General features: G+C 33.4%; 1 protein-coding gene across 1 annotated transcript in view; it reads right to left on the reverse strand.

Annotated features, from left to right (window-relative positions):
* Positions 1–12,721, reverse strand: part of SEMA3A (semaphorin 3A) — a 525,999-nt gene that overhangs the window by 12,849 nt on the left and 500,429 nt on the right. Inside the window, exons 17-18 of the mRNA XM_008054520.2 lie at positions 10,783–10,940; positions 6,750–6,817 (exon numbers count right to left, since the gene is read on the reverse strand). Coding sequence (XP_008052711.1) covers positions 6,750–6,817; positions 10,783–10,940 — 226 coding nt within the window. The remainder of the gene's footprint in view (positions 1–6,749; positions 6,818–10,782; positions 10,941–12,721) is intronic.

Raw genomic sequence — 12,721 nt, forward strand, 5'->3', positions numbered from 1 at the left:
TAAACAGTTAAGCAAACTTAGGTTTTTCTCACTGCAGTCTAGGTGATTTTCTTTAAAAATACAATAGGTGATTTATCAACAGAAAAAACTCGAATTTGACTTCAAGTAGATGAAAATCATTTCATTGATGAATCAATCTCTTGAAAAAGTATTAAGATTAAAAATATTTAAGCCGGGCTTGGTGGCTCAGCCTGTAATCCCGCGCCTTTGGGAGGCTGAGGTGAGTGGATTGCCTGAGCCTGCGGGTTCGAGACCCGCCTGGGCAGCGAGACCTCATCTCTACAATAAATCAAAAAAAAAATCAGCTGGGCGTGGTAGCACGCGTCTGTAATTCCGGCTACTTGGAAGGCTGAGGCGGAAGGATCGCCAGAGCCCAGCAGGTCGAGGCTTTGGTGGCTGGGTGCGGCCACTGCACTCCAGTCTGGGCGACAGAGTGAGACTCCAACTCAAAAAAAAAAAAAAAAAAAAAAAAAAAATTTAAAAATAAAAATGAAATATTTCCTGCATTCTTATTGTTCATGTATATTTTGAATTATGATGATGGCTGACTACTGATATAATCATTCCATGCAGTGCACTTAAAACAAACTCTACAAAATACACTAAAGTATATAGCAGAGAACATGTTTGTTTATTTTTCAAGATAATGCTTAGTACAATGTGTTTCCAATGTCTAGTATGATGGTTATACCAACTAGAGTCTCTGTAAATATTTGTTGAATGGGTGTGTGCATGTATTCATGTACCAATAAGTGAATTCATGAATGTATAGTAAAGCATATACATATATGTGTAATCCATCTACTAGAAATATGACCAATAAATATGAAGTTTAGTGGGCGTAGCTTGTCAAATACAAAACAAAAACAAAAAAAAAACCCTTAAGGCCAGGTGCGGTGGTACATGCCTGTAATTACAAGCACTCTGGGAGGGTGAAGTGGGAGGATTAATTGAGTTCAGGAGTTTGAGAACAGCCTGGAAAAGAGTGAGATCTCATTTCTACAAAAAACTAAAAAACGAAACCAGGTGAGGTGGCACACACATGTAGTCCCAGTTACTTGGGAGTTTGAGGCGGAAGGATTGCCTGAATCCAGGAGGTCAAGGCTGCAATGAGCCATGATTGTGCCAATGCCCTCTACTATGGGAGACAGAGAGAAAACTTACCTCAAAAAAAAAAAAAATTTAAAAAACCTTAGAGAGAATCTAAACTTGTAATTTATCAGTTTGCTAAAATCAGTCTATATTTTAAATTATTTTTATTCTACATTCTAATTTAAGATTTATCTTTGGTGCTGAAAAGTAATTATCAACCAGGATATAGCATTTAGAATTTTATAACTTAAGTAGTTTCCAATCTTTCATGAATTCATAGATTCCTGTAGATTTGTGCTTAAAATGTGCTATTCTGTAAATGGATAGGCAGATGGTTAAACAGACAGCATGTCTTAATTTTATTATTCATAGAGAGGGTCATAGATAATTTAAGCATATCTTAATGTTATTTTTCATAGATAAGACCAGCATATCTTAATTTTATTATCTATAGATAATTATTTTATTGGAAAGAGTAACCAGCATGTTTATTTTTAGATATTATTAATTTAAAATACTATGATAAAATTGTTGTGTTTGCATATTTATATTTAACACTTTAAGAAATATCTTGGGTACCTACATGATGAATATTTGTATACCTAACCCTGAATTGTACCCCACATCTTTAAAATAAAAAATTAAAAGTTAAAAAAATAAAATAAAATATCTTGTGATGTTATAAGCTGAAATGCTTCTTAGTTTAGGGCAGGCTAAGACCCATTTGTTTAAGAAACAATACTAATATGAAGGTATCTACCATACTATTTATTTAGACTTTATGGAACATCTGGTGTGTTTTATTTTCATGACTTTATAGCAAATTCATTACTGAAGAAAGCACAAATAATCTATATGCCAGAGCAAAATTGCCATAGGAACATTTACCTTAAAAAATTCAGGAAACATGGACTTTAATGTTTCATTTACTTTTCCCCAAGAGACATGATGGGAGATGGGAAACACCCATTTGCTGATGCAGAAACATTCCATAAACAATAATGAAAATCCCATCTTGCATTTTAATAATATGTGTTTTTTATAACTTTGGGAATTTTTTTTTTTTTTTTTTTTTGAGTTGGAGTCTCTCTCGGTTGCCCAGACTGGAGTACAGTGGCACGCTCCTTGCCACCACAGCCTCGACCTGCTGGGCTCCGGCGATCCTTCCTCCTCAGCCTTCCAAGTAGCTGGAACTATAGGCATGTGTTACCACGCCCGGCTAATTTTTTGATTTATTGTAGAGATGAGGTCTCGCCAAGATGCCCAGGCGGGTATTGAACCTGCGGGCTCAGGCAATCCACTCACCTCGGCCTCCCAAAGCGCGGGATTACAGGCTGAGCCACCAAGCCTGGATACTTTGGGAATTTTTAAAAAATCAACATGTTTACAATTTTTCTGTGTCAATAGTTAAATTACAGCTATATGAACAGGTGAACTCAGATGACATACTTAAAGATTTTAATAAAGAATGAAGGTAACACAAAATATTTCAGACCTCTTTTTGCTCCTGTAATCTGTATCTGTGCCTTATAAATAACTGGATTATTCACCTAAGGTAACACCAGAAAACAAGTATTATGATGACTGATTGTCTCCAGTGAAAATAGTTTCAACAATGGTTTATAAAAAATCATAGAAGATGCTGCTGCAATAATTTGATTCCTTTATGCATACTTCTTTATATTTTAATATCTCTGACACTAGAATGTGTCTTACAGTTGCTCTTGATCTGAGTTGGAACTGCTTTCTTTTAGAAGAAATTCTTTCTTACTTCTGCCAGAAATGTAGGAACCAACTATCCTGATACCTCTTTAAAGTCTGTCTGAGATTTGGGCCCACTTTTTGTGAATTCAGAAAGAAAACCTCTGTAAGTACCAGCTTGTAGCTAAAGAAGTGTTTTTAAAATCCCGTTAGTTCCAACCACCCATGATTATGGTTGAAACAAATAATTTTCCCTGTTATCCTCATCTGCATAGGAGTTTATTTCTCCTTTTGAGGAATGCTGAATCATTGTATGTCCCAGTGTGATTCTGGGGATCATCTATTAGATGCCCACCTTGTGTAGTTTTTCTTTCTCAGCAGAACATTAAAAAATGGTGATTTTTACATTCAGTGTTGCCTCAGACTTTATGAAATTAAATCATTTATTAAAATTAGGGTTTTTTTAAAAAAAAGATTGACATTATGCTCATCGATTAAATCTTGAGACTCCTTTTGGAGTTAAATGCTTGGATTTTCATGTTGGAAGAGGCTAAGGCACAGACTATAATAACACTGAGACCAAACACTAACTTTACAGCTCTGCAGGCCATAAAGATGGCACTGCCAAAGACATTTTATGATATTTTGGAGTGATCTTGATGCCAGCCAAGACATAAACTGAGATGAGCTAGTTGGAGATAATTAAGAAGATTGGATTCTGTGTAAATTATACTGTGACATGCTAGAAAGGAAATGCCTGAATGTGGAACAGCCAAGAAAACTATTAGGAAGTGAAATTCCATGATACCATTAAACTAGATGAAATGGTATAAAATATTTAAAAGATTCAGAAATCTATGATTAATGTTTTAAAAGACATTGGTACTTAGGAAATAGTGTTGACCATCCTGGACACGTAAATCATAGTATGGCTCATTCTTGTTTAATCAAAAAAGGAAAATAGGAAGTAGTTTGGAGGTAAATTGACTTGATCAGTCATTTTCTTGAATGACAAGTCAGATAAGCTCTGATTTCGTGCACAGTAATTATTTTAGGGAAGGGAACAGATTGGAAGCAACCTGAGATTTCTCCTTAGCATCCTGTATGAGGTGTGAGTGGGAAGACAAGATCTGCCAGCATGTATATATTTAGAGTTTGATACTAAAAGCTCCCCAGATGCACAGCCTCCAGTGACAGAGGAGAGTGTGCTGATCGAAGGCAAGGGGGAACTGGGTTTTTCTGTTTTACATGGGTTAGTTCACCATTTGACTGCTTTACATGAAAGGGAGCAGAGTGCCGAGTGAGTGCTAAAAGTTTCATCTAAAGTGAAATTTCTTTCACCTTAATGCTGAGATGCTTTATATATAGTCTCTCTATTTAAACCTCAGGATATGTAAAATATAGACTGTTACAGACTATGTTTACCATTACAGCTGGAACTGATCATCTTGAAGTGTGTAATTTGGCTTCACGTTGCTTAGCAGCTTTCTGTGAAAACATCTCATATCTTTATATGTTTCCATGTGAGCACACATATTTTATTCAATGTGAGAAGTGATATTAGCAAGACAACATACATGATTTAAGAGGGCTGGGCTCTGGATTTTTGCCCATTTTACTTTTGAATACTGACATCAACTATTTCGAAGTAATTGCTGATTCCTAATGGTAAAACTCAGTCCAGCCAGATGAGAATGCCTGACTTAGTTTCCAAACATTTGAAATTCACTGTTATCTATGGTGTGTTTTATGCTTGGTCAATGAGCAACACAAGCAGACAAAAGAAAGGCCTTTAAAAAAAGGAAGATTTTATTGCTGCAGAGCTTCTTGGGCTGTTTTACTCTTTCTTTCCTTATATCAAAACTTCTTGTTTACCTCCCCACACAAAAAAGACCCTGTACCACCAAGCTCCAGCAGTTCCCTTTTCTCCCTATAGTGTGCATTCTGACTGAAGAATCAGAAGAAAAATTCATTTATGTTCACTGTACTTTCTATAGCTAAGCAATTCCACATGCCCTGTTTTCACATTTTACTTACTCTAATTTCATCAAAATATATCTTTTAAAATCTATAACACTCTTCAAAGTCCATTTAGTCAATGGCTAAAATAATATTTATTTGTGGTATTATTTTTTGAATAATTAATTTGGTTAGTTTTCCCCTTGTATATACCTACACTCATAACTAGCACAAATACCACTTTGAAATACTATCTGAATCTATAAAATAAAGGGGCTGGATTGCTGAACAAATGGATGTATCACTTGCAATTTTCAAAATAGTATATTGCCCGCCATATGATCATATATATCAATATTTGCTAGTTAATTGATTCTTCAAAAAGATTTTATTTTTGAGTATGATGGTGTTAATAATTATAATGTATGCTTTAATACATTTTTTACCCAAACATGTTATTTAGTTTAAATCTCTACTGAAAGATAAAAGTAATAAAACAAGTACCTATATTATAACTTGAAATGTTTAGATTGTTCATCTAGTCATCAAATAATTATTGAGTATCTATAAGATTCATAATGCTGTATTTAATGTAACCCTAGAGATATAAAGTGAGCAAAATAACAAAGTTCATTTTGATATAGAGATTAGAATCTGATTAGTACTAGTTATATCCTCTTGATATTTTTACTGCCAGGTATTATCACTGATGCGCCACATATAAGCAAATATATTATTTAATATGATTAATTAATATTTCAGAACAGTTAATTGTTAGAATGGTGCTGATCAAAATTCAATTTTTTATTAAATAGATTAAGGGTAGACTAGCAAATATTTTGTTCAATTGAAATATGCCATTTGAAAAATTTAAGGAGGCAATGTCAATAAATGCACCATACCCATGCAGGGATAGTCATCACATTTACTCCAATTTAGTGGTCTTTTTCTTATTTATAATGAGGATAATCAGAGGTAGGAAAGTCCTTGGTGAGAAAATTCTGCAAGCAAAGTGGGTGGGTTCAAAACATTAGCTTTGTTTGTGGTGACCCATTTCCTGGCATTGGCATTGACCAAACAAACACCCCTGTGAGCATTCATGAATCAGATATCAGCTAATGCAGATAATGCAAAAGGAGATCTGAATTTCTGAAAGTAGCTAAATTCTGGGATTAAATGCTGAAATGCTATTTGTGTTAGTTTTTTCTTAACATTCATAGACATGACTATCCTACACACAGAATTAGTAAATGAAATAAAAGTTAATTGATAAATACTAAGACTGCTTTTAAATTTAATGTGAAAGTCACCAAAAAAGTTAAGAAGATAATTATGTTCGGCTACAAGATTCACGTAGTAGGTTTTAGCCATTTTAAACTATGAATTATCAGCAGTGTTGTCATTGATAAGTTTCCCCAGCAGAGGGAAGCATGACCTCATTATTATCCCCATAAATGGTTGAAGTGGGAGAATTAAGGCATCAGTACAAATTTCCTGCTTTTTAAATGAAGGGTGGTTAACGTTTCAGCATTAAAGAAGCAACTTTGACATTAAATAGGTTTTTGGCATTTTTTAGGAAGCAGAAGATGAATTTGGGCAAAAATGCCCAGTTCAAGAGACTATCCTATTAGCAATTCAATGTGAAAACACGCACACTGTTTTCTAGTTGACTAGGATACCCAATAGCAATCCGTTAGGTTTACATCATCAGCATATAAATGAATAATTTGCATGACTCATTTTAAGACTATATTTTCTTCTTTAAATCTCATAAGCATCCAAAATCTTGAATTTATCACACCTGTGATAATAAAGCATAATTCAGTACTTTGTGTTCCTTAGCATCTTCTTTCTGTGAGATTTTATTTCTCTTCAACTGAGTTTCTTTAATTCTGGGAGAGATATGTGCATTGAAGGCATATCGTGAATATGCATCATTACTTATGATTTCAGTTGAGTGTTACTTAACAGGTTGAAAGATGAAAAATGTGACTTACCATGGTGTTGTAAGTCTGAACAGTGAGTCAGTGGGTCTCCATTTCTTATATCTTGTCGTCTTGTGCGTCTGAAACAATTACATTTAAAAGGTATTACTGTATTCCTATTGTCTTTCCTGGGAATTTGTATAAGAATAAAGAAGAATAAAAAAATCGATATCAAAAACTCTAGCAACTTATAGAAAGAGATTCATATATATTTGGCTAAAAGATTTTGTAAAAGCAGTTCATTATACCTGTAGGAGTAGTCTACAAGATGATCAGAATGGGAAATAAGTATCCAAATGCACTAACAATGTGTCCATAGTCTTTAAAATATTGACAACAGAGAATTCATGGCTTTTTACTATCAAATGTCAATCAATAACAATCTAATATCTAGAAACTCTAAGCTCAATTTCTGAGGAAAAAGCACAAAATTTAAAATAGCAGTCCATTTCTACAATAAAGGGAATCAAACTTTTTTCCTGACCATTAATGAAGGAGTAAGTTTAAAAATTACAATTCACACGAATGTCCTCTTTCTCTTAATGCTTATATAATTCCTTAAATAGACTTTAGCTAAATTGTATAATATTGAGACTAGAATTTCTATTTTAAAGTTAGTTTTAAAATTTCTTTTTTGATTGCCATATCAACCTTTCTTTTTTGGTTAAATCAGTTTCTTTTATGATGGTGTGGCTATGATTGCAAACCAATTTACCTGTGAAGTGAATAAAGGCATCAAGAAATGTTGGACTTAAGGGGAAGGCCTCCTTTGCCACAGGAAGATGAGAGAAAAGAGATGAGCTTATGTTTTAGAGAAAAGTCAAATTTGCTTATAAAAATCAAGCTTAAGTTTTTCTATATTCTCTTCCTAGATCATATGTTAGAATACAGTACCCTCTGGGCAACCTTTCTCTACATTTTGCTAATGGTTGCCTGGGAAAGAGGAGGTAGGTTTTAACCGCTGTGGTACAAAAAAGACATGTAGTTCCAGGAAAAGGCTGAAAATGGAGATTGGTTATGTGTCACAGACTGGAAAAGATTGGGGGACACTTGCCCAACTGCTTTCTGCAGCTATTTTAATGGGCATTGTCTTACTGCAAATTTAGTTACCATTTCTAAAAAGAGCTCTCACAAAGGCCATTGAGAATTGCAAATATGGAATTTGTTACTGTATTCATAAGTTTAGAAGTCTAAAGTATTTATAGATTTCTATTTGTAGAATTAGACTATCAAACAGATGTTGCACATTTCAAAATTGAGCCAACAAGAGAACTTGTGAAACACGAACCACAAAGCATTTGGGAAGGCATTTTTCACTGCCATTTAAGCTTTTGAAAAATGCCATCACAAAGAATATATAAATTGTGAGGCCTCTAAACATCCTTTTAAAAGATGGAGTGTTAGACTCGTGAAGCTGGATTAAGGCATAACAAAAATGTGCTAACGAAAATTCCTTCAATCTTGAATTGTAGGTATACATTAAAGACTTTTCAAATATATAATAATATTCAGGTTTAACTTACATATATGTAGTTATAATTTTCTTTTTATTTCCTTTATTAAGAATAGTTTAAAACTTAAATGTATTTTTATTGAATTAGGTAATATTATAAACTTTCAAATGGAAAATAAACAATATTTTTCTTTTTAATTCAAACATAAACTTCACATGTTTTAAGTAACATAAAATCCACTCAGTGATCTTGTTTTTAATAAGCATAAAATTTTAATCTTCAATAATTTAATTTCTTTTTTTTTTTTTTTGAGTTGGAGTCTCACTCTGTCACACAGACTGGAGTGCAGTGGCCGCTCCCAGTCACTGCAGCCTCGACCTGCTGGGCTCCGGCGATCCTTCTGCCTCAGCCTTCCACCTTCCAAGTAGCTGGAACTACGGGCGCGCGCTACCACGCCCGACTCATTTTGATTTATTGTAGAGATGAGGTCTCACCAAGTTGCCCAGGTGGGTCTCAAACATACGGGCTCAGGCAATCCACTTACCTCAGTCTCCCAAAGGCGCGGAATTACAAGCTGAGCCACTGAGCCCGGCTAATAATTTAATTTCTTAACTAAAATTGTATATTGCTATTTCTTAAACTATCCACAGTTCTTTAATCAATAGACATTATCTCCACACTCATTAAATTTTTCTTTTAAATTTAAAATTTTAAGAAACTGAATGCGTATATGAAAATAATACAAACCTATTATATCAGTTCTGAATGTTGAAGGGACAAGAAAATTGTATTTCTTATATGATATGAGTTAGTACTATGTATATTTAACATTATTAACAAGAGACTGTGTTTTAATCCATCTGGGCTGATCACACGATTAAGTTGTAGATGATTTTGCATTCAATGTTCTCTAAAGTATGTAATAAGATTAAAGCAGACACTAGGGCCATGTCTTACCCCAAATGTTTTTCCAAACATTTAAAATGGTTCAAATGTTGTAGAGCATTACTCACTAGCTAGGAAAACTACATTAATCGATTCTTTGAAAAAATAACTTTAACAAATTAAATTATATTGCTCCTAAAATGTAGTGGTTTGATAAAGTTGGTTTCTACTTTTAACTTCTTCTTCTTTTTATTTGTTTATTTATTTATTGAGCTGGGGTCTCACTCTGTTGCCCAGGCTGAGTGCAGTGGCACAATAAGGCTCACCACAGTCTCAAGTTCCTGGGCTAAAGCTATGCTGCCACCTCAGTTTCCTCCTCCCCACCACCGCCCCCAGTAGCCACTAGCTACAGGTGCACATTACCACACCAGGAAGAATTTTTGTTTTTATTATTTGTAGAGACAAGGTCTCACTATTTTTCTTAGGCTGGTCTCAAACTCCTGGGCTCAAGCAATCTTTCTGCCTCGGCTTCCCTAAATGCTGTGATTTACAGGCATGAGCCACCATGTCCAGCTAACTTCCTGGAGGCTAGTAAAGTTGGTAAATATCATTTGAGAAAGCTAGCTTTCAGTGAGTAGTAGTACAGCATATATTGAGAAGACTATTTTGTGAAATGGAGAAAGTGTTTTTAGTTTTTAAAGCAAAAGCAAACCAAGTTTGTATACAACTTTGGGATGTGTCTAGAATTTCTATGTAGTATAACTGTATTTCCTGAAAATAACATTATATTAAATGATCTAATATCTCTAATGAATTAAATCTCATATCCAGTAACTGATAGCTATGTTTCATCTAAATCTATTGTTTTCAAATAACTTTCTAGGTATATCTCAGCAACTTTTTTCAAGCATGTCTAAAAATTCCCTTTAAGCATTATCAAAAGTGTACTTAATATATATGCATAGATAAATATAGATTTTATTTTATTACATGGTTTTATACAAGTTTAAACATTATAAATGTAAGATGATACTATGATAATGCATTTAGATTTTTCTTGAAACAAATACATATTTTGAGATATTAATCAACATTACATATATCACACACAAAAATGTAATATTTTGAAAACTAGGAATAATTTATTCTTCACTTTTTATAATTGGGTCCCTGTGTACTCCCTAAATCTCTAAAGGAAAATAAAATCCTTTCTCCGAGAATTTTCTGTTCATTCAGGGACATAAATTGCCTTTTTAAAATATAAAAACAAGAGAGAATGTTGCTGGATAGAAATAGAAGAGTATTTTTGGATAACAGAGCATTTTGGTCACAAAGCACAAGTCTCAGTTTAGGTTCTGCTCATGACTTTCTCTGTGACTTTAGCCCTCAGTTCCCCCTTGCGTAAAATGAAGTTGCAAACCTATATTATTTCCAAGAGTAAATATTAAGATATATTATTGTGTTGTCTTAAATATCCCTTGGTAATTTATCTGCTGCATGACATTTAGTACTCAATTTTCCTGCTATACAATTTTATGATTGTTTTGAACATTTTAAGAGAAGGGGAAAAATCCTTACTCTCTGTCCCCAAACCTCTGTCTATTAATCAGAAAAAGCTGATGCGGTCTTTGAAAAAAGCTGTTCCAAAAATGGAATCAGGTAAGGAAGCTAGCAAATATTTTATTTATTTTCAGTATTTTTCTTACCTCTTTGCAGTGGGGAAATAACGAGAACATGAAGAGCCATCCCAGGCACAGTAAGGGTCTCGGGCAAGGCAGCACTCAGCACAGGCTTTCCCGTAAATATCACACCTGTGTAATGGAAGTTGGGCAACCCCAGCTGTTGAGCCAATATATAGTTGTTGCTGTAAAAAAATTTACAGTTATTACAAACATTGTCCTGTTTTTCAAATCTCTATTTTTCTTTAAAAAAAAAAGGTTTTGTTCATTTATCTTATTAGAGATAAATTGTATATATGGATTAAATAATCATCTTATTGATGTTTCTTTAAAGGCCTGGTAGATAACATGACAGTTTAAAAGGGAACCAGAGCAAGCTCTAAATATTTGACTGAAACAGATGTCTTCTATTAAGTATAAAACAAAAGTAAGATAAAGAAAGACAGTAATACACCAAGCAATGTGATGTTCAATCCTCCAGTTTTTATTCTTAGCAAGTTCGCTTTTTACCTTTGACTCTTTATGATATTGATTCACCAGACTGTCTTCAATGCCATCTGTTCCAGGCTGGCCTGAGGCAGGAATCATTTGATCCTGATGCCTGGGAACCCTATGATGTTGATTGTGATGTGTGATGTAGTGTGCCCGACATTTCCTGGGATGTAGTGTGCCCTCCAATGAGAAGGGATAGGCCAACATTTTGGTAGGTGCATTAAAAAAAAAGTTTGGCTCAACACCAAGAACTGTCTTGCCCTTGCACCACCTCCAGGAAGATTATTTTAAACAAAATGACGAAACAATTTCTCTTTCTTAAGTTCATCAGAAAGGACATCATGTGCACTCCAGCTGTTTACCAAAGCAAAAGCTGAGGTGTCCTGGAAGAAGCACTGTGCCAGGTGTCCAGGCACCTGGATTTCTTGCCATACATTAGCTTTCTGTGTAAGCTTCAGCAATTCATTTCATTTTTCTCAGAATTAACTTCCTTATCCATAAAATGAATGTGTTTAACAGATCCTTAAAATTTGCATCCAGATAAAACATTCTACAGTGCCATTATCCTCAGTGAAATTTGTGTCACTGAATAAGGCAGAATATGGAAGAGTTAAAAAAAAGAAAAAGTTCTAGCAGGTACTAATTCAAGATTACAGTATGACTGTTAAAAAGTCTTTTAAAAAGATGAGCCAATGAAGCAAAATAGCTGCAAATTTATGTAACATGAAATATCTTAAAAATAAAATTATTTGGTAATTTTGTCACATTAATTGGTATCATAGTTCGCTTTCTTGCATTCCAGCATTAAATAATTATAATAAGTTTTGAATAAAGTTATGTAAATACTGAAATATGTAATAATACATATTGAAAAGACCTCAAAAGTATATTTTAGTTTATCTACCTATAAATGAAAAATTAGTTTTATAAAACTCAGTCTCTGAACAATGGTGTGCTTTAAAAATATTACACATTTTCTAATAGTCAGCAATGAATATAATTAAAATAGCATTTTCAAATACAGACTACATTTATAAATAAACCGATAAATTGAATGCAGTTCAAGTATCTTGAGAATCTAATAAATTGCTAAGGTTATAAGAAGTGTTTATATAGAAAATAGTTCTGTGCTCAAATCTAACCAATTAACTTACAACTTATTACAAGAAAATAAGAGGGGAAAAGTAAAACAATAAAAACTCAATTATTGTGGAAACATTTATCTTGATAAATATTCCATATCACTAAATGAAAAAATAAAATTATAGCATATATAACTAAATACTTAACCTTTATTATATTCAACTTTTGTTATTATATTGAATTATGATGTAAACCAGGAAAAATTTAGAAATTATGGCTAAATTCCCTGAGAGGAAATGTGAAGTATTGCTAAGAACCTGTTCTTTATTTCTTTCTTCTAACAACCTTCCTTTTTTTAAAAAAAAATGAATTTAGATTCTATTTAAGGCAA

Source organism: Carlito syrichta, unplaced genomic scaffold, assembly GCF_000164805.1.
Source record: "Carlito syrichta isolate Samal-C Ts95f unplaced genomic scaffold, Tarsius_syrichta-2.0.1 Scaffold295875, whole genome shotgun sequence".
Lineage (NCBI taxonomy): Eukaryota > Metazoa > Chordata > Mammalia > Primates > Tarsiidae > Carlito > Carlito syrichta.